This window comes from Paroedura picta, chromosome 8 (assembly GCF_049243985.1).
Source record: "Paroedura picta isolate Pp20150507F chromosome 8, Ppicta_v3.0, whole genome shotgun sequence".
NCBI lineage: Eukaryota > Metazoa > Chordata > Lepidosauria > Squamata > Gekkonidae > Paroedura > Paroedura picta.
Window position 1 is genome coordinate 40,520,556 of NC_135376.1, and position 26,926 is coordinate 40,547,481.

Below are 26,926 nucleotides of genomic sequence, written 5' to 3' on the forward strand. Positions count from 1 at the left end.
ATCAACGGTAATGACTACAGAAAAGTGTGGTGAAAAAAGTTGAAATACACATTTTAAATTTTATTTATTTGATTTCTATACTGCCTTCCCAGCAGCTGGCTCAGGGTGGTATGCAACATCACAACAAACAATAATAGAGGTTCAAAATAATTTAAAATTAATAATATAATAAACCAATCTAAAACCACTTAAAATCACAACCGTAGCTTAAAGCAGCATCACCTATTATTATTTCGAGCACCAACCCTTTCAGTGGGTCTGTTTCCATGTCAAGGTGTTCTCGTGGGGGCATTTTTTAAAAAGGGTGCTCCAACAGAGGTCGTAGGATTACTGGCCCCAACAAAAAGCTTAACGGAGGAGCTCCGTCTTGCAAGCTCTGCAGAACTGTGCCAGCTCTGTCAGGGCTCATTTCTCCTATGGGAATTCATTCCACCAAAAAACATCCTAGCCCTGATTGAGGCCAGATGTACTTCCTTGGGGCTCTGCAGGGGATGTAGGCAAAAAGGTGGTCCCCAGGTACACCAGGCCCAGACCACAAATGCCCTTAAAGGTAAGTACCAATACCTTAAACCTGTATAAACCCTGGTCTCCTCAAGATCTGACTTAACTATTTGGTCAAAATCCTTTCTACCGTAGTCATGAAACCCAAAAGATTTCAAGAAAAATTAATTTAAACTAATGTATTTCAGACTGATGCAAGTGTCCTCACTTTCCCCGGTCTTCAGAAGTCACTTCTTCAAACAATCTTTCTTCACCAGTGGTAGATCTGAGGTTTTCCTGTGCCTGATGAGTCCTCTTTTCAAGGACCCAAAGCGGAGATACTAATGATTGCTGATATTGTCCAAATGCCAGGAAAGAAACCAAAAAGTTACCTGTTTATTCCTACAAATGTGATAAATCCTTAGGTACATCTAGTACCAATCACTGGCAAAGAGGGCATAGCAAAATTCCTGTATTTCAGAAATCTCCTGCATTCCTAACAAATCCATATATGAGAACAGTCTGTCTTCCCAAAAGTCAATGATTCCCATTTTCCTGGTTATGAAAAGAACTATCCTCTAACTGTGGGATTAGTTCCAGTGAACAAAATTCAGGGAATGCAATGATGCTCTAGGAAAGAGAAACTTCCTCTTCTGTACTGAAATGTGGCACCTGAACGTATTTCCTTCTGTGCCAGAATGCACACACAGATTTTGCACTTACATAATAGATATTGTCTACCCTACACAAAGCATCCAGTATTTTAACTACACACACTCTTATCCTTAGCACCTCCATACAATAATCCACTTAAATACCTATCAGGGTTACAAAATTCCAGGCTGCTGCTATAAAACCTGAACGAATTATCCCTTGCCATTCTTTCTCAGTTTCCTTCCTGCCCTCTCCATCTCTCTTCAGTTGCCTTTTTTCCATGCTAGAAAATAAAACTTTCTGCATTATCTCCCTTCCTTTTCTAGTGTTAAAGGGCCAATACCAGACTTGAGTCAAAGCCCATGTCAGGTCAAGGGTTAAATCAATGTATTACTTTAATGTATTATTATTCATTTATATTCCACCCTCCTCAGGGCAGTGTACAATACACAATTACGCTTATGAGGGCTTAGATTTGATGGCTTCAGGTGGCTCTCTTTATCCGAAGTGGACAAATCGCTAGGTTCATTGAGGACAACCACTTGCCCCCTTGATCCCTGTCTGCTCAAGTCGGGCAACTCAGTTTTCCATGACACTGTATCTGCGGAAGGGTGCCTGCACATGGAAGCTCATACCTTGAATAAAACGTTGTTGGTCTTAAAGATGCCACTGGGCTCTAAATTTGTTTTGCTGCTTCAGTCCAACACGGCTACCCACCTGTGCATGTAGTTGGCAGTGTTCAGATGCTTTCCGTGAATCCACCCTGAGACCTCCATAATCTACAATGCCATTCCAAGCTCAAGCACAGATGGTGGTGACGGTGGTAGCAGCATATGACGGCTCCGCCTCAAGAGTTTAAAGTTGGTGCATTAAATGCCTAACTTAATGAGTTAGAGCAGGGGTAGTCAAACTGCATTCGCTGGCAGGGGCTCGTGGGAATTGTAGTCCATGGACATCTGGAGGGCCGCAGTTTGACTACCCCTGGCTTAGAGGTTTAGGGGAGATTTAGGTGGAACGATTTCTGTAACTCTATGTAGCTCTATGTGAACCTGCACTTGTCTTTGACCCGGAAATTGCAGCTGGTACAAAACACAGCTGCTAGGGTCCTCATAGGTACACCTTGCAGGGCCCACATCCAGCCTGTGCTGAGACAGCTGCATTGGTTGCCAGTTGTGGCCCAGATCAGTTTTGGTATTAATGTTTAAGGCCAACCGTGGCTTGGGCCCTGCCTGAGGGACTGCTTGTCTCCTTATGCCCCCCCACAAGGTTCTTTGTTCTGAGGGTGCTAATCTGCTTGTGGTCCCTAGCCGCAGGGAAGCACACCAGGCCTCAAACTGGGCCAGGGCATTTTTGGTCCTGGCCCTGACCTGGTGGAATGAGCTCCCAGAAGAGCTGAGGGCCCTGACAGAGCTATCTAAGTTCCTCAGGGTCTGTAAAAGGGAGCTCTTCTGTCAGGTCTTTGGTTGAGGCCGGGGTCAGGAACAACTTGGGCCCCTCCTCCAGCCAACATTGTACCATCAGACAAACCCCCACCCTGTAGTGATTGGTAGAAGATCAGGGAGGATTGGGGACTATTTTAAGAGGTTGATTGGTTTTATAGGGGGGTTTATTGTTTTATACGTAAGCTGCCACGAGTCCTCGGAAAGTGATGGAATAGAAATCTAAAGGATAAATAAATAAATACAGGAATCTCACCCATCCACCCAGCTAGAAACATCACAGGCAGATTATCCTCCAAGTAAAGGCCTTATGAACACCGATTTCCAAAGGAAGTACTACTTTCATCACTACACAGAATGGTCCACTGCACTCAGAGGTTTAGGAATCATTAGTAGTCATTCCACACAATTCCAATATCAGAGGAGAGAGAAGAGCCCTTATGGGAATAGGGCAGTATAGTAATCCAATAATAAATAAATAAATAAGGCTGTAGTTTCTCCTTGATGCTGTCAAGTGTTAGCAATGGGAAACGGAGACTGGGTTAGCTTACTTAATAATGCCAGTGAGCAACCATGGGCAACCATGAGCTAATCTACATAAGGGGCTGGGAATTCTGTGAGTGAGCTTTCAGATAGGTTTCCCGCCTTTTACAAAGCAGGCAAACAATGTTCTGATAATGGTGCCGTGATCCAATCGGAGCTCCACAGAGAAATTCACTGACAAAACTCCCAGCCTCTCCTGTGGCTTGACCTATTGAGAATCTGACCTATCGCAACTGAGCCACAGCCTGCTTCAAATCTTCCACAATGTGGTCCACATCTTCTTTGCTGGTATCTCGCCCCACACTGAGGCGCAGGGCATTCTGTGCCACACTGTAAGGAATTCCACAGCTAAGCAGGATTGAGGATGGCCTGGAAAGTAAAAGTGAATTTAGGAAATGCATATGAGAAACCTATGTCTGTAAAGCAGAAAACCTGCACCACAATCCTAAACACATAGATTTGTGTTCTCATTAATTTCTCCAGCATTCCCCAAACAGGGCCAGACCAAGGATCTGGGGTGCTCTGAGTTAGGATGGCAAAGCTGCCCCACTCCAGCACCCACTCTCCTCACTGCCCACAGGGTCCCAGGAAGCTCATATCAGCCCTCCTATCCTTTCCCCCACTCCCTAGGCAAGGTGGTGTCCACCCTCCCATGTCATCCTGCAACGGAGTGGTGGGTATGTGATAGTGCTGATGTTTGTAGCACTGTGGGCATCTATTTCTGGCTATTCTTAGCTTTTTGGTAAATCCATTATGGCCCCTAATTACATTGGAGTGCTATGCAGGTTAGGAGGGTCTGCCAGTGGAAGGAGTGTCTTTTGTGAGATAACCATTGGTGGCTCTAACATTTTGGGAGAGCCGCTAGGGGTGGAACAGTGTCTGGGACACCACTTCTGACTGCAATGGCCAATCCAGGCACCCACTGACCTAGTGTCTGTCATTCTGGGGACTCACCCCTATGCACTCACAAAAGACAGTACACATACTTTCTCTGGGACAGACCTTGGAGCGGAAGGCCTAAATTTTGGTTAGGTCACAATTACAGATTTGGCTCCAGAGCTACCCAGGTTACCAAACTGCCATGTCTATGTGCTCATGCACAAGGCCAGGGGGTGGGTGTTCATGTTTCACCTTTCTTGTCCCCACTGTTTGTGATAAACAGCACATAACAGCAGGGGAGCAAGTCAGTGCTGGGACACTTGATCTGTCATACTACACTGAAGCTTCTATTCAAACTGAAAGCACTTTATGGCATTCTCATCCTAGGTTGATCATCTGACTCAGTGACCAGTCTGAAGTGCCTGCTTCAAGTCCCAGAAGACTGAGCTAAATGCAGCTCTCCTGTGAGCATTCAGCAGGAGTAAGAACAGTTTACATAAACCAGTTTGGCCAAACATTCTACTGATGGAGTTCTGACAAATTGCTGGATTTTATTTTTACGATAGATCAAAATGTGTTTTGTGCTTATCACTCTGTAATGATCTAAATATGCAACATCTCCCAGTCTCCATTGTGAAGGTTACAAACTGCTAGTTTGGGGCATACCATCATGCCTTGAAACATCTTTTTCTCTCATGCCTACTTTTCTTTTAAAGGAAACATCTATTCTGATGAGAATTCCAAGAATTCTGGGCAACTCAAAAGCCTGTTCACTCTTCTGTGACAATTTGGTTGGTACTAATACAACAGGATTATTCTGTTGCACTGTCCAGAGACATTCAGCATTAACCACCTTCTGAAACAAGAACCAGTATGGTGTCATGCTTAAGAGCAGCAGACTCTAATCTGGAGAGCCGGGTTTGACTTCCTGCTCCTCCATATGCAGCCAGCTGGGTGACCTTGTGCTAGACACAGTCCCATTAGAGCTGTTCTGTCAGAGCTCTCTCAGCTGTGTCAGGAGAGGAAGGGAAGGCGACTGTAAGCCTTTTTGAGACACATTTTGGTAGCGAAAAGTGAGGTATAAAAACCAAATCCCTCAAAAATGCCATTTTTGTGTGCACACACCTACTTCCAAGTAGACTTGCATGAGTTCTGCTCCCTGACTGCTGGTAATAATGCAGGACAGAAACACAATGGCAGCCATTCCCTCTCCTAGTATTCCTTCACATGTTGCTCATTCCTGTCTTAGAAGCTGATATGCCCTGACCCTGGCAGCACATTCCGAGTCTTGTGATGAGGGCCAGCAGAGCGCAAGCATTCATAGGTTCATGATAATACAGTCAGTCCTAATACAACAGTATTCTACTAACACTTTTCAGGATACTCTCAACAGCATTTAGTCAATTTATGACTCTGAGGCTGCAATCCCAAGTGGAGTAATTGCTTTCAAAGTTGCTGTATTCTTTTCCCTTCAGTCTTGGACTTCTTCCCTCCAAAACAATAAACCCAGCTTTACCAATGTGATTCCTTACTGGTCATCCGTGTCAGAGTGGCATGCAGCACCAACACTGGCAAGGAGAGTCTTGCACCGCGACAGCACCAATCGACCTGCAGAGAAGTCAAGGCAAAGATCCTCACTCATCTCATACGAGATACAAGGACATGGGTGCATGAACAGGCCACAGTTCAACAACCAGCAGCCAAGATACATAACCAGGCCAACCTGCCCAGCACAGCATCCGATCCTTATTGCTGGTGTGAATGTAAGAAGCGCAAATACTACAAGTTCAATTCATATCATACATTTACAATTGTCAAATACACATTTACATGTAAGAAAAAGTTGGACTTTAATGGCAAAAGTCAGTTTACATGGAATCAGTAGGGGGGTGAGTATGGGGGGTACCAAGAAAGCTATGTTTGGAAGTTATATTCTCTTGCTTCATGCAAGAAGTTCACACTTCTAAAACCTTACATTCATTTATGCTTCTCAGTACTTTTCTAGACCACTCTTTCAGGAAGACAGCAAGCATTCTTTTTCAGGTAGATAAGATGGCCAAACTACACAATACAGTTTAACAACCACTGAGCAACTGCAGAGAAAATTATTTCTAAAGTCTTGAGGCCTGATTCTGCTCAGGTGTCCACATCTATCATTCACCCAAGTTGAAATAGCACCTGGGGAAATTATTTGCCCCAAATTTAAAAAAATTAAAAATGTATCAACAGGACAGTCTTGGACTGTACAAGCAAAACTATCATCTATTTTTGTTGGATATGGATTATACCTCCTGAGTCTGATGGCAGCCCTATGGGGATTGTGCACATTTAGAGCCATAGTGGGTTACCTTGTAATCCTGAACCCAGTATAGAAAAATTACTGGTGTTGCAGAGTCGCCTAGAGCCTTCCAGTCGACAGTTGAAATGGATTCCTTGTTCTTCAAACACAGCCTGGAATATTGCAAATAAGACTTCAACATGTCTTTAATTACCGATTCCCCCACCCCAACTGGGTTTAATTATTTGGGGTGTGAGTCTTGTGAAATGGCAATTATTTTGGCTGTGAGCTATTATTCTGACTGCGAGCCTTGCTGGCATAACAGCAAAGGCTACTCCTATGTTACGGCCATGCTGCGGTAGTTACCATAACCCAAAATGATCATTCGTATAAATAGCATTTTACCAGTAAGAGGCCTGATGAAGTGAGCATGTTCAAGAATTCAAGAATCCCAGTAGTTTTCCACCTCTTGCACCTGCCCCAATAAAGTAAACAGAAGCTTGGACTCTTGCACACAGATTTGCTGTCTTTCCCATCCCAACTCTTTCAGTATATGGCTGTGTCCACACACAGATTTTTTTCTGCCTCATCCACTCTCCATACTTTTCCCACCCTCAACGTTCTTTCTTTAACTAGTTTTGGTACAATTTTTCCAAAACAGTGTAGCCCAAGTGCCTCAGCAAGTTGTCTGGGTGGGAAAATGTACACTTTAAAAGGGCCCACCTTCACTGGCACCATGTTTCTTGCATCATTCCACTGTTGCACAATAACCATGTATCATCATAATCTACCAGCTCCTCAGAATTCCTAGCTTTCAGGTTTTAAAAAGTAAGTCCCCAGCAATTTTCATTGTGGAGACATAAGAGGAAAGGTGTTTATCAACTATGACAAGGACTTTTAAAAATGAAAACTGGGAATTCAGAGAAATGAATAGACTGTGGCAATAAATTGTTATAATGTAAGAACACAACAGTAATTACCATATTTTAAGTAAAAGAAACCCACTGGTGACATGTGGGGGGGGGGGGCAATCAGGGAAATGGTAGCTGACAGAGGAGAGTACACATGAAGCTCCGATGTGAGAAATCTGTGGCCAATGCAAATGCCTCTGCATTCATTGTGGTGGTGACAGGGAAACAGAAAATACTGGTGGTGCCCATTTCTATTTCCACTCCTCGGCAGAGTTTGTCTATCTCCCCATCGTTATCTGAATTCAGCTTTCTCAATCTCTCCTAACAAGAGTGAAAATGATTTCTGATTCCAATATGTGTAAATACACTCAAGAGATGTACAACGATGAGACTGTTGGACTAGAAGCTGGGACATGAAGGTTCGAATCCCCACTCTTGCACGGAAGCTCACTGAATGAACTTGGGCTAAATTAACCTATATCACAGGGTGGTTATTATCTGGAGAACAGTATTGTAAGCTGCTCTGTGTCCTCCTCGCTGGGGAGAAATGCCAATTATAAACATCTAAATAAGCAAATTGACATAACACAGTTTTCATGAAACCATCTCCTTTCCCCACACAAAGGCTGAAAATTGACACTCACTTTAAGCCTCTCTTCCAGGTAATCCCGGATTTTCCTCATGTGAGCTTCATATAGTTCACAATGCTTGTTCACCAGTTCTGCTGCCTGCAAAAGAAAAACTTTAAATGTAAGTCTGATTTTAAAAATAGCAGAATAATAAGTCCCTAGACTGTCCAAGCAGACAGAAACTAAAGCAAGTCATCAGTTACCAGATTTAGTGCTGGAACTGGCAGGACAGCACTGTTAACCTATCTGAATGGAATCCTCAGAGACCTTATCTGAAATGCCTCTCCTTATGTTGATCTAACAGAGGGTTTGTCAGAGATGGTGGAAAATTTATACAGATTTTTTACCTGAGCATTCTCCTGTTCACCTCCAAGGGAACCATCAGCTGAAAGAAAGCTCAGCATCCATACCTCTGTACACTGTTCTCTTCCCCCTACATACTTAGCAGCCAGTGTGGTATCACCATCTTTTTCCTGTAGCTATTGGACAGTTTCTCCAATTGCTCTCAACAATGCTTCTAGAATCACAGCCTTTGGTTTTTCATCCAATTCTCAACAACGGGCCCTCCTTGTGTTTGCTAGAAGGCATTTCCCCTCAGCACTGCTCTGTGCTGCACAGGTACGCAAGTAGCGCGCATGGGGAGCTCTTGCTTCACATGCCAATCAAAATAACACAACGTAAAACTCTGTCCTTTCTTTGGCATGAGAGCACTGCCACTTCCAGGAGGAAATCCCAGCTCACTTGGCTGTGTTGCCTTTAAATAAATATAACAGCAATGTTCTAAGTCTGAGTTTGAACCTTGTTTTGCTACAAGAAGATGTGCTTGCTTCGCCCTTTTAGCAAAGGAATACAATACACTAGAGAAAGCTGTGCAACAAAGATCGCATCAGTGTTCAGTCTGTACCTGCCTTATTATTACTAATTAACTCACCTTACCAAGACCAGCAATCATTGGTGTATTCTCAGTCCTAAAACAGAAAAAAAGAAGAGTATTTGTAGATATTCACAGCACAATGCACGCAGCACAGGTACTTTACCTATTTGGTCAATTAACTCAGGTACTGAAGATGGCGGAGTAAGTGGAAAAAGAAGCCTGCTCTTGTTAACCCAAAAGTCCAGAGGGGATCTATTCTAAACCAGTAGAGAAATATTTAAGATCTATGGCAACCTTCAAACATTATAAAACGTCCTTCACCATACACCTCCTATGAATAAGTAGCCTACATACACATTCAGTGAGAGATAGCTTTCTGGACAGTCTTGGCATACTGCCTACCTGCATATCCTTAAACTCCCTGCACCATGAAGAACATGACTAATGAACTAAGCAATGCAAATTTCCCAACAAATGAGAATTTCAGTTACTTGTTTATGTACATGCAGTGTACAAACATAGGTTCACAGGAAAATATCTGAAGAGATTAATAACATTTCCTTTTTACTGCCTCATCTTGCAACTTGTCAATCTCAATAGAAAACAGGGGAGCCTTTGCTCATAGATTCCAATACTGGCCTCTCAATGGCTTTAGGCCCACCCATCCTTCCACTGTCTTACCCAGGACGAAAATTACATTCCTGCCCACCTCCATACAGCATGGGATGGAGAGGGGTGGCAATTCCAGGTCCTCGCACATACAGAGCTCCGATCCGCGGGGCATAAAACTGCAACAATAAATTACAAATATAACTTTGAACTCCGGACAAGAACTAAGTAAAGATCCTAATATGAGAGACAACAAGGACAAGTAAAACTAGCATAGGTCATAAAATGAGTTTTCACCCAAAGAGGAAAAGTGAAAATTAATGCTTGAGAGAGAAAACTTGGCTGCTACCAAAGGAAAACAAAGATAAAAGTATAGAGGGATCTTACAGACACTGTCACAGATCACTTTTTATACTTTTCTTAGCGCCTCTGTATACATTATACAAGGAGCCTCTTGTGGCACAGAGTGGTAAGGCAGCAATATGCTGTCTGAAGCTGTCTGCCCATGAGGCTGGGAGTTCGATCCCAGCAGCCGGCTCAAGGTTGACTCAGCCTTCCATCCTTCTGAGGTCGGTAAAATGAGTACCCAGCTTGCTGGGGGGTAAACGGTAATGACTGGGGAAGGCACTGGCAAACCACCCCGTATTGAGTCTGCCATGAAAACGCTAGAGGGCATCACCCCAAGGGTCAGACATGACTCGGTGCTTGCACAGGGGATACCTTTACCTTTACCTTTATACATTATACAATGGACAGATCCACGTATTTCCTCCACTTGTTGTCAGTAGCTTTGCATGTTTAAAACCACACAGTAAACATACTTTCAGATATCACAATTAGTTCAATAATTACATATTCGGGTTTACCAAAACACTCAGATGAATCCTGGCAGAGAATAAGAGAAAGCTATAATGGATCATGGCCCGGCCATGTCATGCTCCAACACAGTGCAAAAACTTTGAACATTCTGCACCATCTAGTGGGGAAATTTTTTATATGCATTAAACACAAAGAGTGCACTGTGCACTCTTAGGTCCGCCTTGGAATTATGATGTTAAAAAAGTTGGGATAAGTGATTTCTCTTACCCTCAGAACTACAGCATGAGTACACAGAATCACAGAATCATAGAGTTGGAAGGGGCCATCTAGTCCAACCCCCTGCTCAACGCAGGATCAGCCCTAAGCATCCAAGAAAAGTGTGTATCCAACCTACACATGAAAAGTTTCCTGCTGAACAAATCCTAAAAGCAATCTCTGCATCAAACTCCAAACCTGGGCAATGCGAATGAGAGAAAGGTATTTTTACCTCCCCTTTTCCTACTCTGCACAGGGGAGGTTGGAGCAGCAATTGGGCTCAGAAAGTGCATATCTCATGGTGCACATCTCCTAACCCTCTTTTCATCCTACTCCGTTCCAGGTTACTCTACATTGATAGGGGCTCTACTGATTTTACAGCTGAAAGGGTCTTTGATGGGGAGAAATGTTATTTATGGCTGGAAGTTTGTTGTTTGTCAAATCTTAATTAATCCTCTTCTATGGAACTCTTACTTGTAAAGGCTTCACAGGCTGTGAAAACTGACAGTATTCAAGACTGGGAATGGGAATTATGGTTAGAAGATGCATGCCTCATGCAGTTTCCAACATCACTATTACCTTGGTTGCCATCACTTACACAACATACAGAAAGGTCCAAAGAGAGGACAGCCATACCTTGTGCCCCACGATGGTGAGATAATCCACTCCCAGATCCTGCACATCCACTCGGCCCTTTCCTATCATCTGGGCTGCATCTGTATGTAAAAAGATTTGTGGCAGACCAGATGCCACTCTCCTCTTGTTGAGAGCTTGAATCTGCTGACTGAGTTCTGAGATGGGCTAATGAGAAAACAAACACAATCTGAGGTCAGGGAGCTTTGCTCTGAGGAAAGTACTACTTACCACCTTTGATGCTACTGTGACTTGTGACCACTTAGGGCTGCTTTGCACTTTATTTGTTAATTATGTTATTTATTTATATACCACTCTCCCATAAGGCTCAGTGTTATTTACACAAAATGTAGGTATAATACAGAACAATTCATCACATCAACATCAACAACAATAATAGTGGGTTCCATAGCTGAAGGCAACAAGCATTGTAATATTTATCATAACAACAATTTTCTAGCCATGATCCCATAGGTTGGTTAGTTTGGGTTCAGATCAGGAGAGGGTCTGGGGGCCCAAAGGATACTGCTGAATCAGTCCTTATCCTGAGTCAAAGAGTCTATTTCATGTATCATCCCAATCTCTAATATGACTAGAATTGCTGAAGTCATTTAGAACTCCAATTTTGATCTTGAACTGATACTTTGCCTGCTACTTGCTATTTTTCTGGTCTTCCTGTTTTATTTTGTGTGCATAATTTAACTCAAGCTACTGAAAAACTATTAGGAGAAAGCTTGTAGGATACATGACTAGCTAACAGTGTAACATGAAAAAGAATAATGGGAAAGAAAAACAGTTAATGCAAAGGGAGAATGAGAAAGAAGAAAACCAATGAAATTTCTCCATGAATATTCAATATTAACAGTTCCATTTTTAAACGCTATTCCCTGGGAATCAACCGCATTGAATAGCCCAGCCTTTTCAACCTTTTGACCATGGAGAAACCCCAGAAATTTTGTTTATAATTTTGAGGAACCCGGGAAGTTGTGACTTGTCCCTTCAGAGGGTGCATAAGTAAGATGTGGGAGCCAGCCAATCAGATCAATCATTTACCATTTCCATTCAGAGAACAGGCCTGTACAGCAACAGGGGGAAGTGGACTCCAGTGGCATCTAGTGATGTCAATGGCCATCCAAACTTTTGGGAAAGGCCACATAACTCCTGGGGAGATCTTGCATAATTCCAGGATTCCCCAGAACCCTGGCTAGGAATCTCTGGAGTAGCCTGAGGATTCTGAGACGATATGCTTAGGTATGCCTGGTGAATTATTTTGCCACATGCAGAAAGCTTAAGTCTTTCCCCATGAGCATGTGGGCTATAAAAATTAAAGGAGCAACTCACCATGATAACTCCAGTCTCATTATTGGCCAGCATGACTGAAACAAGACACGTGGTTGGGCGGACTGCTGCAACAACATCATCTACTTCTACCTGCCCAGTTGCTTTGGACACTGGGACAAAACTGGCTTCTGAAAATAAGCATGCAAACAAGTTAAGGCTCAATGCATTTGTCTACAATTCCACTACTTCTTGGATCAGATTCAGAATATGTGTAATGGAAAAGCAGCATGATAGGAAATTAATGTTCATGTACCTAGGTGACAGACTGTCAAAGCTTAACGCCTAACAGAGTCTGAAAACCTTTGAATGACAGGTAATTTGAATTGAATTCTGTTGAGAGAGTCGGTTAAGGAGTTGACAGTTGGGAACTAAGTTGAAGAAGAGACAGTGAAGCAATGACTTTGGACCGGGAAGGAAGCTAAGAGAGATCAAGGAGGTTTCTCATTCAAACAAAAAAGGAAAATGGCTTCTAGTAAAGAGAAGTAATCTCTGCCCACATGAGAAATAGCTTCTAGAAAAGAGGAGTGATCCAGGGTCTGTGTATAAAGCAGGATTTTGTTGAATAGCAGACTTTACTTGTTAGCAACAAATTATCTGGTGTGTGTGTGAATACAAAGTTACCTCAGTTTTATTATCTGTTCCCCTCATACATCCTACACCTGATTCCACATGACTATCTCCTCCAAGTTAAATAAAGCATTTTGTTTATTTTGGCCTTTCAAAGCCTCTTGTGTGCCATTTCAAAAATATAAGACTGTGATTTTGTCTCCTCCATAAGTTCCTTTGGCTGAGCCAGCATTTTCTTCAATTTCTATATCATCTCTCTCAGACTAGCTGTCTCAGGACAATTTACAACATTCAATATGTAGTATCAATTCCATCACATTAAAAAACAGATAATATTCATTAAAACATGTTAAAAACAGTTGACAAAAATCAATAATTATCAGCAACCAGTTGATATCCATTCTGATTCTCTAAGAGTGAGAGGAGGTAATGAGAGCAGGTGAGAGAGACCCAACTAGACGTCTTAGATGTATTTCTGTTGGCCTTTATTTTATATATATATATATGTGTGTGTGTGTGTGTGTGTGTGTGTATATGTGTGTGTGTGTGTGTGTGTATATATATATATGTGTGTGTATATGTGTATATGTGTATATATAATAAAGTGACTAGGTGAAAAGCCATAGACCAACAAATAAGAAAAAAATAGATATGCAAACTGCTCAGCAAGAAAGAAGACAGAAGGGAAAGTCCTGCAAGTAAGAGGGCAAGATCATCATAGCATATTATGTCCTTTTCTAGTTTTACAATATCTGAAGCTGCACCTTCTTGATCATTAAAATCTGGCTCTGAGAATCATTTAGTGATCCAGTCTGGGACAAGGCTGGTGTCCACTGATGAACTATGAAATCAGTCACTAGCCATACTCCAGACAGTGGTAATTTCAAGAGGACTCAGAGATTGCTCTTTCCTTTCATGTTTAATATCATTTTGGGAAGCTAAAGTTTTAGTTAGGTGACTCTTTTAATATGTTTATCTGGCTTGCTTTTATTATTTTACCACTATCTTGTTTCATTTGTTCTATGTAAACGTTTTTAAATGTTTCATGTAAACTGCCCAGAGCCGTAGGGAAGGTCGGTATAAAAATATAAATAAATTAATAAATAAATTAATTGATTAATAAATAAATTAATTAATTTGTGCCTCACTTGGAAACTGTAAAACTGCAACTGCTGGACAAGAGAAGTTCAAAGTTGGAGAATAGGTAGGAAGCAAAATTATTCAGTGATCCTTGACCATCTTCTACAGTCGTTAATACTCACCAGCCTCACGTTCTTTCAGCAAGTGCTCCACAGGGAGGCGGACTGAGTCATGTTCAACACAGGAAATAATTAAATGTGGATGTGTCCCCCAAATTTTCTTTTGATCTCTAAGCCCATCATGCCTCTGCTTGTTGCTATCTCTAAAATACTTCACTGCAGTGTGGATCACCAAGTTGTTTGCCTGCAGGAAAGAATAGAATACAAATCCTATTGTCATCTATCGCAGTGGTCCCCAACCTTTTTATCACCGGGGACCACTCAACGCTGGGGACCACTCAACGCCTTTTACTGAGGCCCGGTGGGGGGGGTAGTTCTCTACTCTCAACCACTGCCCTAACGCTCTCTGATCGCTATGGTAATGTTTAAACATCCCTTCAAAATAAGATACAGACACACCACAACAATGAACATAAGGAACATTTTATTTTCATGGAAATTTTAACTCATGACAATGACAAATCAATGGGAACCCTGAGCTTGTTTCTCTGCAACGAGATAGTCCTATCTGGGAGTGATGGGAGACAATGACACCCGAAGTGTGTTGTAAAGGGCCGGGGGGGGGTGAAGTAAAGGGCCGGGAGGGGGGGGGGAGAAGGCGTCCTTCGGGGCCCACCTCCAATTAGTCGAAGGACCACATGTGGTCCGCAGCCCACAGGTTGGGGATCGCTAATCTATCGGATACTTCAAATCCAGTTTTGGAGGGCAATGCACTAGTCTATCTCTTGGTTCAGTAACACAATCAATCTATAAGGTGCTCAAAGGTGCTACTGGACATGGAACTAGCTGTTTTACTGCAGACCATCACAGCTATCCTTTGAAAGAATCAATCACACCTTACCTGTTTTAAATAAAACTAGACCTGTTCTACAGGAGAGGCCTAACTCTTTGTTTGTTCAGAATGTTTTTTCCCCATACTAACCTGGAACTACAAATAAAGAGAGAGCCAGCTTGGTTTAGTGGTTAGGAGTGCAGACTTCTAATCTGGCAAGCTGGGTTTGATACCGCGTTCCCCCACATGCAACCAGCTGGGTGACTTTGGGCTCACCACAGCACTGATAAAGCTGTTCTGACTGATCTGTAATATCAGGGCTCTCTCAGCCTCACCTGCCTCACAGGGTGTCTGTTGTGGGGAGAGGAAAGGGAAGGCGATTGTAAGTCGCTTTGAGACTCCTTCTGGTAAAGAAAAATGGCATATAAGAACCAACTCTTCTTCCAAAGTCTGTCATATTTTTCTTTTTATTCTATTCTGAGGAACTCAAGGTGTTCTTCCCTCCTCCATTTCACAACAACCTTGAGAGGTAAGAAAGTCAGGGCCCAGAATGATTTTACTATGGTCATCCAGGAAGTTTCATGACGGAATGGGGATCTGAACACAGGTCTCTCAAGTCTTAGCTCAATACCCTAACCATAGTGTGTAGACCACGAAGGCTCAGAAAATCCTATTTGTGTGTTCTGGACTGCTTTTTGAGCCATTTCTCCATCTCACCTCTGTCCCACCAGAAGTGAAGATGATGTCTTGAGGCTGTCCTCCTACCATTCTAGCCAGACTCTGGCGAGCTTCATTTATGATCTCTTTAGCCCTTTGACCTGTAGAATCAAGGCCCAAAGTTTAATTCACTGAGAACTAAGAAAACAATATTCCTCAAAAGACAGTAATACTGAAAGGTTATGCCTACGCAAGTGTTATTCCAATACAATAGAAAGATTTTAAGGAACAAAAACAAATTCCAGGAATTTGGTTCTGTGGTCGTGGCAAAAATATTTGTTCCAGTGAGTAATAAAGACTGGTTCACAGAGAAAGAAGGCCATTTCATAACAATATCTTGAAAACTTGGATAAAACTGAAAATAGAAACAAGTCTGGCCTATAACTGGCCAGAATGTCTCGAGTGACACTAATAAGATAAAGATTCAGTCAGGGCTTTTCCATATGATCAGTAAAATGAGGTTGTTTCTGCATTCTCTCTCACTCTCAAATCAGCATGAATATTCCTGAGTTTAAACGTTATGGTGCAGGAGCGCTCAAAAGTATTTAAGATAAATGCATATATAATCTCTGTTCCTTTAAAAATGTGCAGAGTCAAGTCAGAATAGAGGAGAACCTTCATTGCAGGCAATAATAACAGGCAATAATAGTGACTTGGAGACTTACACAAGCAAATGTAGATAGGTTCCTGTCTCCAAGAAATGTATTATCTAAAACAGACAATGATGAAACAACCGGAATGTTTGCACTGAATTAATGTGACTAACAATGCAATCCTGAGCAGAGTTTCACCTTTGTAAATTAAGTGAAGTCAAATGTAAATTCACATGCAAATATATCATGTTTTTCCATTGACCCATTGCTTTGTAAACTGTGATGGGAAAATGTGATGTTTCTCCAATATCTGTGCTCTTTTGAGGAAGAACATCTAGATTACACCAGAAATTGAAGCATTTCTCTGTTGTTGCACAGCTCCCTTGTATTGGCTGTCATCTCTAGTTTGGCCCTAAATCTTTAATGCTAGTGTCTTGAACAAGGAATTGAGCTTCGGCTGAAGACCCATTTGTATGCAAAAGGAGAAACTCTCATACTGTGCTTCCATACAAGCTTGCTCTCACCTGCTGCGTAGAAACTGCTAGGATTGCCCCATGCTTCACGCATGGCTTCACTAACTGACTGAATCACCTCGGGTGCCAGAGGGGTAGTTGCATTGTAATCCATGTAAATCTTTCTGCAGGAAAATGAACAGGAGGATTGTTACCATAAAAGGGGCATTAGTGTTGGAATATGCAAGATCTGTACTGTGCATGACTAAACAGCATGTGAAGACTATTCTGCAAGGGGCATCAGAGGAGATGTGTTATTTGCATAGTCAGAACAGAAACTTGCTGATATTTTCAAATAATCTTCTCTAGTGTCCTGACCAGCTCAATTGAAGACTTCCTGCTCCTTTGAGCACACTGCCCCCTGCTTGCCTCCACAACAGACTGACTAAATTGCAGAACAATACAACAATGAGACAGCTAGGTCTCTCCCTCCTCTTTCTATACAGAGTTTGTTTCTCTTCACAATAAAACTATTTTATTATTTTAAGCAGCTTGGTGCTTGACCCCTCTTTGCATATTTAAATTTAAAATTTTGCCAGTAATTAGATGCATGAATACTATGACTGTTAAAAGAACAATTTCCACCTGAAAAAAGTTTCCCCTGGAACAACTGTCACTACATTTAGTGAACAGCTGACACTAGTATTCGGAAGTTTACAAAATTGCTGTCTTTCTTTTGCACTGAAGAGTGACAACAGCTTTGATAAACACTCCATCTGAAGCATGCATGAATCTGACACCTCCAAATTCTTTGTTGCTTTTGCTCATAATCAGACTTGCAAAATTAACTAATAATCTTGCTGTTTCTGGACATCTGGCCTAAGACCCTTTTAATTGTTACAGATTTGCAACCCAATCGTTTGAGCATTTTGCCAGGAGTAATTTCCACTTAGTTCAACTGGACTGACTTCCAAATTAAATGACATATGAGTATCTTAGCTCACATAAGAGTATCTTGGAACTTTGCATTATGAAAAACAGCCGCCCCTTGCTCTAAAGAAATCAGATGAACTGAAAACCTGACTGATGACATTTTTCCTTCTCCAGCACAGCCAATTTCCTCGCAGATCTCCTTTGCTTTGTTCACTAACACCTTCTTGGCTTGAACATTTTCCATAGTCCATGAACTTCCTTTAAAAAAGAAGTAATATACTGTTAAAAAACTTCAAACTGTACAGATGCCAATTAACCAAAGATAAGGCATAGCCACTGCACTGACTTTTCAGAAATATTGTGACATAATTCTACAGACAAAATCCGGGATGATTAGTTCAAATCAGATATGTCATACTGTCTACCCCTCATGCTGTATGCACATTACTTCTGCTAAGAACTCAATTTTCTGGCATAATCAGTAGGGGAAAGTAAGTGGGATTGACAAACCCAGCTCAGTCAAAATGAGGCACTCAGTTCCTCCATAATAATCCTACAGAGGTCCCTTTGGCCTACAGTTCCACAGCTCAGAGTGTATGGTCCCTCCTGGCCCTCGGACTCATGTAAGCTTTTGGTCTTATTCCTTCCTCAGGCCTACGCCTCCTCTGCCTCTTTTTCATCCATCCTTCCCACAAGTCTGTGTTTTTTCTACCAAGTGGGCCTTCTCCAGTCTTCCCACTCCCCTTTTGCATTGTGTTATCTTATTAGGTATGAGGTCTATCTCTTGGCACCACTAGTTAAAGGACCCCAAATGATTGAGCAACAAAAGGGTACTGGGACCAGCTGCTACTCAGAATAGCCAGTGCTAGATCAGAGAAACCCACCACAATGTCTGCTGATGAGAATGCCAGTAGTGAACATCTGTTCTCTTTGGGTGAGTGATGGGACCACATGGTACATCCCTGTACTTTCCTGACTGGACAAAAAGGGATATGCCAGACCAAGAAGAAGAAGAGTTGGTTCTTATATGCCGCTTTTCCCTACCCGAAGAAGGCTCAAAGCGGCTTACAGTCGCCTTCCCTTTCCTCTCCCCACAACAGACACCCAAGAAAAGTAGGCAGCAGTGGTAACAGGCAAGAACAGGGGCTTCTATGACTGGCTACACCTTGAGAGGAAAAACCAGCAGCAGGAAGGAAGAAATGGCAAACGCTAAGTGGTGAGCTCCTGCCCATGCCCAGGAGACTCATTACCAAAATAGTCACCTGCCATTTCTGCAACAGTTGTAGCAAAACCAGCAAGACAGGCTGCCATAGTCCCCTACTGCAGCCACCACACCTGCACACTTGAAGCCAGCTTTGCCAGCAGCCATAGCAAATCTGGAGACATTGCCTCAACAGTTGCTGGAACTACTGACAAGACTTGGGCAGCCTCTTCTTCGGGGAATGCTATTGCCAGCTCTTTTGAGTCCTAAAGCTTGACTTTTCCCTGACTCTATGCTGAGTCGGAAAGCAATTTGCTTTCAGCCTGAGATTACCCCTGGGGGGACAGGTGGGGATAAAGTTAAAGCTAGATATGGGGCCACCCAAAATGCAAATACTAAAATCTGTCTGACTTGGCGCATGAAGCACTGCCAGACTACCAATTTAGAATTCACATACCAGAGGCTCAAAACATACTGGTTCAGATCTCTAACAGGTCGCCACTGCACAAGAGGTGAGAGAGCCTGCAACAAATCTAGCCATCTATCTGTCCTTCCAACTCACGCCTTTTTTGAGACATGCTAGACACCAGTGTTCCTGCTAAGATGTGCACATGAGCAGCATTAAACAGGAAGCCCTGCTCAGCAGCACTCTCGAGCCATACAGGGACTTGCACTGTCCATTGCCTATTTTAAGATTACAGCAGTTATATTCTGCTCAGGCTGTGAACTGCTCGGCTCAGTAAGGAAAAAAAAATAGAGGGAACACAGCTATGAACTCCTGCTGTCAGGAGCTGATGGACATTCTGCCAGAGCAGTAAAAAAAACAGGCTTGAACTTACTATAACCACTGTTCATTGACGTCTTGTGTGCAGACAAACATTGAGACTGCTCAGGTGTAGGCTGGCTGCAGAAGACTTTTCATTAAAGCTCTTATTGGGGGCGCTCCTGACCACTCAAAACCATGCAGGTGCTCACCTTCCCGCCTGGCGCACCATGTGTTCCGAGGGTGCAGTACCCCTTTCCCTCAGTTCTGACACGCTTCTGCCAGCCCAGGAAATATATGAAGGGGAGGTCAGAGCAAACCTCAGTCCAGCTCAACTCACGAAGGAACACCATAGGCTCACAGCGAGGACAGAGGGAGGGAATGTATGTCTGCACACAAGATGTCAATTGTGTTGCAGCCTCACAGTGGGATGTTCATGAGCTCTTACCATGGAGGAAGGGTAAGCCTGAACAAGGACTACAGAACCGATCTTCCAAAACCAGCATTGTCTTTATCATAAAGATCCAACGTGTAATGTTTGATGAATGTGTCCTCTTGCGACCAAGTCGCAGCAGGATAGATCTCAGGAAGGGGAACCCTGCGAAGAAAAGCTGTGGACAAACCCATAGCTTGAATCGAATGTGCTTGAACCCCTAGGGGAGAGGACAATCCAGCCACTTCATACGCACCATGGATAGCAGAGACCACCCAGCAGGCAATGGAATTAGCTGAAGCGGATTCCCCCTTCTTATTCAATAACAAATGAATAAAGCTTTTGATCTCCTAAAATCTCGTGTCCGATCTAAAGTAAAGCCCTCTTCACATCCAAGGAGTGAAGGGAGCATTCTGAATTTGAAGAGGGATTAGGATAGAAAACCAGGAGAAACACCTCCTGAGCTAAATATTAGTGGGAGACTATCTTGGGGAGGAAAACTCTCGAAAGGTGCAGCACAACTTTCCCTGGGGAAAAATGTATATAAGGGAGTGAATTTCTGGCAGATATAATACGCGCCAACATTGTGAGCTTCTCCCAGGCAGAGAAGGCAGTGTTTATGATCATCAGCATGGGACATCTTCACTCCACACTTAGAGCACTTTTTAAAAATAGCCTTAGAGGCCATAGAAGGGAAAAAGAAACCTGAAACAATCACAATTGAAGCAGTTGAAAAGATGTCTTCCACTTGTAGTGGCAAAAAAGGAACTGGGGGAAGGGGGCGCTCCACCCCTAGAATACATAGTGGGAAGGCAGGTGCATGCATGATTTTGAGGGGTCAGCTTTAAGTCTCCTATAGCTTTAATGAAAAGTTTTCTGCATCCGACCTACGCCTGCACAGTTCCAATGTGGGGCTGCAGCACAAAGACGGATAGTAAATATTAAGATTAATAGTGCACCAAGCAAGCATGAGTTCTTACAAGAATTCTTTTTGTACATTTGGCAACAGAGAACACAAAAGCAAAACTATATGCCTTTGTTTGCTTCCTGCTTTGCTTCATCCATTTTTTTTTTGGTATTCTCATCCCACCACAACCACCCACTAAAATATACATTTGCAGTTAGTGTTATTTAGGCAAGGGTCCCTCTCTCTTCAGTGGGTAGGGATGTGGATTAGCAGCCACTGCTCATACAGAACCACAGCCTATTGTTGATCAAATAATAGGAACACAACCATCTGTATTGATAATTATGATGAAGTGGGCATGTCCTTGGCCAGACAGCGTAGCTGAGACAGCACATGCCATCTTTTCCCAGCACCTCAATGCTTAGATACTGCCTTTTTAGCACAGATTTCCCATCCCAAGGGGGGTAAAGAAAGAAAAAATGAAGAATCTAACTGCTAAAGTGAACACTTAGGGACCACACAACAGTAATAAGAAGCCTTCCCAGACATCTCAGTATTTCTTAACTCGTAAAATTAGTTTCTTGCGGTCCACAAAGCCTATTCACAGAAGCTGATGATTTTTTTCAGGACCCAGGCAAACCTGACTACTGACATTTCCCTCCAGCACACGCGACTCTTTAGTGGGAGCTCAGTGCTTTCCCTCGCTTTGGGTGGGAAAGAACATAAATGAAAAGGTGACTCCTTTTTGCATATATTCAACCATGGAAACTGACACTAAAGCCGCGCAAGGCAAGATGTTAACTGTGGAAACTGAAAGGCAAAATGGAGGCTAGCCCTGAACAGTTTATTAGCCATGACAGCCCGACAAAACCTCCACCTTCACCAGGGAGCCGGTACTCGAAGGGGCACAGGCTCGAGACAAACAACAGGGGACGCCAATCATCTTCGCGCCCGCCCACTGGGCTTCCACAGCCGCCACGGCGAGCGCTTGCTGGAAACAGAACTCCCAGGGAGCTTCCGAACTACCAAGGCCAACCTTCGCCAGGCCTCAGAGCGCAACCATTGGCTACAGCGGCACGCTCACTCAAACAATCAACCAATCCGTATCCTACAACTCACCCGACAGCTATTGGCTGCCTTTACACTTTTTCCTCATATATCGGACCAATCATATTTCTACATCGCAACGTACAGAGATTAGCACGGCGACATAGTAAACCACGGGTCTTAGACCGGCCGTCATGCGGGTTTTCTCTCCCAGCCCCCCTCTCGTTAGTAAATCAGACTACGGGTCCCTGGAAAGAACGTACCACCCCGCGGTGGCGTTTTGCATTGGGAAGCGGTCGCTTCCGCCCAAGGGCTTCATAAGGTCTCATTATGACCGTTGTGCCTGAGCGTCCAATCAGCTGAAAGCGAAGCTCCAATCGGTTTCGCCGAAGGAATGTGATAGACCCAACCCCTATGGAATCCGCTCCCCTTCCGGTATTCGGAGCGTTTCGTCCACCGGTAAACGTTACCTGACAGCGATTGGTCGTTGTTATCTCCCGGTTGGTTCCTTAATTCGCGTCCTTTTTGAGCTTCTTTTCGCCTCAGATAGAGAGTGCGGAAGAAAGACCAGTCGCCAACCCCCGGAATGATTTTTGAAAGTAGCCTGTGAATGAGGCTGGCGCGTTAGGCCATAGAGACGCTAGGATAGAAGAGCTCACGCTGCAAGGTATGAGAGCCGTGCCCCTTTCCAAGATGGCGGAGCGGGCGACAATTTCCCTTTTCCCGCTGCGTAGCGATCCTTTACTCTAAGATGGTGGTGGACGGGCAGCGGGCGGCTGGCGTCCTCCCGGATTCGGTTAGTTTCGAGGCTCTCGGGCAGGTCTCAGGCGAAGGGGCAGGCGGGATCCGAGCTGGCCGGCTGACTAGGAACGTTTGGAGGCCTGGTGTGCGGGGAGGGAGGGAGGACGGCGCCCCACCCACTGCAAGCCGCCTCTCGGACCTGGGCTGTTTTCGCCTGCGGAGGTGGTTTTCTGGCGTTCTTTGCTGGAGGGGGGAGTAAGGCCGGGAGGCGTGAAGGACGAATTGCTATGCCCATTTTGCCTGTGGCGTACTGGCGGGGCAATTCTAGGCGGGCATTTATGTAGATCTTCCCGTCAGACCAGCGATCTCAGCTCTCTCCGTAGTTCTCTCTCGCGTTTTTAAAGCAGAACGTTAGCTCAGCTAACCCACACCCAGCCACAGCCTCCGTAAACCGAATTTGATAGATGCTAGGCAGGAAAGCGTTCCCCATGATGGATGGTCCACTGATTTATTCAGATGTATTTAAAAGAAAGATGAGATTTCAGAATTTATGTAAGTTCTTGATTCTTGAAGTCTCCTCAACTGAGTTGGATGATTAAGTTGTGAAAGTTGACAAAGGTGCCTTTCTGAGTCCTTTGACAGCATGTATTCGGATTTTAAAAGCAGCTGAAGTGAACACACACATTTGGAAATGTTTTGTGTATGCTGCCTCTTGGATACTTTTGTTCTGTAGTCAGCATAAGGCTTTTACCCCTGCCCCTTAAATATTTTAGGAAATTTTGTCCAAGTATGTTCAGGAAATTAAAATATATGGCTGAATTTTGCTGATAACATGCATTATCATTCATATGGAGAAAGTGTATGGCAGTACAAATAACTGACATTTAGCAGCTTGTTATGTTAATTTATATTACCATAGCTGGGGCTTTTCAAAACAGTGGCAGATATTTCTGAAAAGACAAGAGTAACTCATCTCCAGACAGCTAGAAAATGCTGCTCTTTGAAGACAGTTTTGCCACCATACTATTCATTTTTAGTGGGCAGAAAACAGCCATTGGATTGTTCATTATAGTGTGGTCTGAAAATGTGTCTGATTCACAGACAGTAAGATAAGTGGTGCACTTGCTTGTAGTGTAGACAAACCCTGAACCATTGCTAGAATCTAGAGTTCATATTGAAGTCATATGATACATATAAACTAAAAATCTATAGTGGAGAAACATGGACTTATTTTCTTCACTGAATAAAATATCAGTTTGTTATATTTCTTGCCACTGAACTGCATCCTAAATTTTTGCTTTGCTGGAATAAATGCTTTCTATACCAACGGAAAGATTGGCGGAAATGTAGGTTAGTGGTAACAAGGATTAAATATCTTATTGAGATATTACGGTGCTTTATGGGACAGTTTAATTTTGCAGATGCTTTTATTAGTTTTTCAAGTCTCTTTCATCCTAGAAGTTGGTGTTCAGAAAAATTGTGTAGAAAATATTTGATTATAGATATTTTAGTCCTTCCTAGTATTGCAGTTTGAATTCTTTTGAAATCAGGCTTTGATGGTGAGTAGCTTCAAAAATACAGCTTTTGTATTTTTGTTGCTATGAATATTCTGATTCAAATGTCTAATCTCTTTCTCTTTTATTGTAGCTTTTGAGGTAAAGTGAATCTGGAAAGAGACAATGGCAGCTTTGGATACTAAAGCAAAAGCAAAGAAAACTCTAGGAACTGTTGATTATGTGGAATCTTCAGAATTTGCACAAGGGATTCTGCCTACAAAGAAGGATGTCATCCAAAATATGCTATATCTGTTGCACCCAAAAAGGGCTGGGCAGGCCCAGAGATCCAAAGAAGATGCTGCTCAATTGCTTGCTGAACTTTTGCAGGAACACTGGTTATTTTGCAATTTGTATACCATAGCAACACATAGCATAAAAAATCATATACTTAAGGTATATGAGGAATTCTCCAAGTTGTATCAGTCCAGAAAGCGAAGAAAAAATGAGCTGTTTACACAGAAAGCAGATGACTTCAACAGGAGCTCAGAACAGCTTTTTGATATATTTTGTACAGATACAGTTACAAGAGAGAAACTGGAGCAATACAGTGGTGTGAAGATGACAGACATTGAGTGGAAATTTCTTGAAGATCAAAGAAGTGAAAGAAAAATGTACTTTGAGGACTTCATGGACAAGAAGCAAATGGAAACATTAGAAAGACGAAGAAAAATGCAGTCGCTGGAACGTTTCAGGAAGATTGCAGAAGAAGAGAAAGAAACTTGTAAGCGTAAAGGAATGGCTTCCAATAGAGAGGAACAGCCGGATGAAGAAGTCAGTGATAGGAATAAAGATGACTCTTGTCTTGAACATAGTAAGGGAGTTGCAGCCTTTTCACATAAGGCAAAAAGGAAGCGCCTGTCTTCTGGATGGATTACTGGGACTGCAACTTCAACTAGCTATGGCGAGACAGTTCCTCATGAATGTCAGCATATACGTATGAGCATCAGAAAAGTCAGACCAGGGTTCTATGAGACTTTTGACAAATATGAAAATTGCTAAGTTCACATGTGAATTGCTAGAGGAGGTTGCTTCTGTTGAAGTTGAAAAAGAGTTTGGAGAGGTCTTAAAATAACCTGATCAATTGGAAGTTGATGTAGATATTATGTTGGGCTCCATAAATGTACAGCAACAGCACCAAAGCAATGACACCAGTAGAAACTTGGCTTTTAGCTTACTAAGAAGGTTAAGATGTGATTTGTTTAGGCCTGTATCAGTATCTTCACAGCTTAAAAGTGCTAGATATTAAAAGGCTGTAGCGTAGCCAAGGAAGGCAGAAGAACTAGTTTGGAAGTGCACATTAATAAGTTAATTCACTTGGGGTTAATTTAACCACAGAATTAAGCTATCTGGAAAGACAGGGCGTTCTCAATCATTTGTAGCCCTGATGTTGGGCTGGAAGCTTCTAAAAATAACAGTTTTTACCCAGGTGTAGTATAGAAGCCTGCTAAAGGAGACAATGCAGTTTCCTCTCCAAAATGGTAGTCATGTTGACCATTCTATCCTCCATGTCTCTAAGACTGGAAGATTGATAACTCAGAAAATAATGGTAACCAATCATATGGTTATTAAAAGGAGGACAATTATCTTGGAGCTTTGTGCATAATGCAGGATCTTTTTGAGGCTCACAGTAAACTGCTGACTCTTTAGGTGTTCCAATAGAGTGCCTCCCTCCCATTGTGAAACTGTAATCCAGAAGTGCTCTAGTTTCCTTCAAAAAAAACCCCTCAATCCATATGTGAGTTTTAAGGAACTAAGCATCTACAGTTTACAATTCTGTGAGATTTGAAGGGGTTTGGTACTTTTCAAAACTAGGCGTTCACAGGAGGAGATAAATTGATTACTTGGCCTGCCCTTGCAAATGGCTAGTTTATAAGAGACTTGTGAAGTTCTAAGAAAATGGGTTTGTGTGGAAAGAAAAGAACAGGAAATGTACTCAGTGGCTTTAGATATAAATGTGGTGACAACTATTTATTTTCTGCATTCTTAGCAATTAAATATCATTGGTGGTGAGAAGGATTGTGATGAAGTAGAATTTGTAATCAGACACATGAAACTAATATGTATAAGAAATGGAACATAACATGGAATGGGAGTACATAAAGACTATGAATTCCAAATGTAGTGGTAATACAATTGTAAAATCCATTGAACCAGAAGCTTCTTATTTTTGAAGCCTAGGAAGAGATTGTAGTAGTATGTTGTATGCATTTTTGTTTCCAGTTCAGCACTAAGCAAAAGTCCTGTTTTCTTGCTTTCTGGTCCTTTTTTTTTTGATAGATATGGCAGGTTGAGATCCAAACATACTATATGCATGGTGGTATGTGCCAGTTACATGATCTGGTGGGTGACATGGACCGAAACACACATGCATATATCCCATTTGTGTAATATTACCTCAAACAAACAAGAAAAGATCTGAGAAATTCAGCAGTATGCATATCCTCCATAAATACAGCTTTTTATGAGTAAATGTTTCTGATGTACAGTAAGATGTACAATATTGCCAGAGTGCAGATTTATGGAACTATGGTTCACAGATGTATGTATATCACTTGATGGTTCTCAGCTGGATATGAACTGTCTTTATTAAACAATGTGTTTGAGTTGACAATGAGTGATGTGAAAGTTCCATTTATGGTTA

The 26,926-nt window shown here is 42.6% G+C and overlaps 2 protein-coding genes across 10 annotated transcripts; one reads left to right on the forward strand and one right to left on the reverse strand.

The window, feature by feature from the left end:
- Nucleotides 1-45: 45 nt before the first annotated feature.
- On the reverse strand, nt 46-22,619 carry SCLY (selenocysteine lyase). 7 transcript variants are annotated; one of them, XM_077349275.1, is made up of 13 exons: nt 22,459-22,619; nt 17,784-17,895; nt 16,777-16,889; nt 15,660-15,760; nt 14,174-14,354; nt 12,345-12,472; nt 11,007-11,171; nt 9,369-9,475; nt 8,745-8,781; nt 7,829-7,912; nt 6,344-6,446; nt 5,528-5,603; nt 46-3,485 (listed from the first exon to the last, which is right to left on the reverse strand). In XM_077349275.1, the coding sequence occupies exons 2-13, from the start codon at nt 17,879-17,881 to the stop codon at nt 3,341-3,343; spliced, it is 1,338 nt and encodes a 445-aa protein (XP_077205390.1). In that variant the 5' UTR covers nt 17,882-17,895; nt 22,459-22,619; the 3' UTR covers nt 46-3,340. The 7 variants fall into 7 exon arrangements, with proteins under 7 accessions (XP_077205390.1, XP_077205391.1, XP_077205394.1 ...); XM_077349276.1 differs by lacking the exon at nt 22,459-22,619 and adding an exon at nt 22,252-22,340; XM_077349279.1 differs by lacking the exon at nt 22,459-22,619 and adding an exon at nt 22,134-22,238.
- Nucleotides 22,352-26,896, forward strand: LOC143843352 (uncharacterized). Of its 3 annotated transcripts, none has more exons than XM_077349284.1 (2): nt 22,352-22,488; nt 24,377-26,896. In XM_077349284.1, the coding sequence occupies exon 2, from the start codon at nt 24,409-24,411 to the stop codon at nt 25,282-25,284; it is 876 nt and encodes a 291-aa protein (XP_077205399.1). In that variant the 5' UTR covers nt 22,352-22,488; nt 24,377-24,408; the 3' UTR covers nt 25,285-26,896. The 3 variants fall into 3 exon arrangements, with proteins under 3 accessions (XP_077205399.1, XP_077205398.1, XP_077205396.1); XM_077349283.1 differs by having other exon boundaries at nt 22,435-22,655; XM_077349281.1 differs by lacking the exon at nt 22,352-22,488 and adding an exon at nt 22,642-22,784.
- The last annotated feature ends 30 nt before the right edge of the window (nt 26,897-26,926 follow it).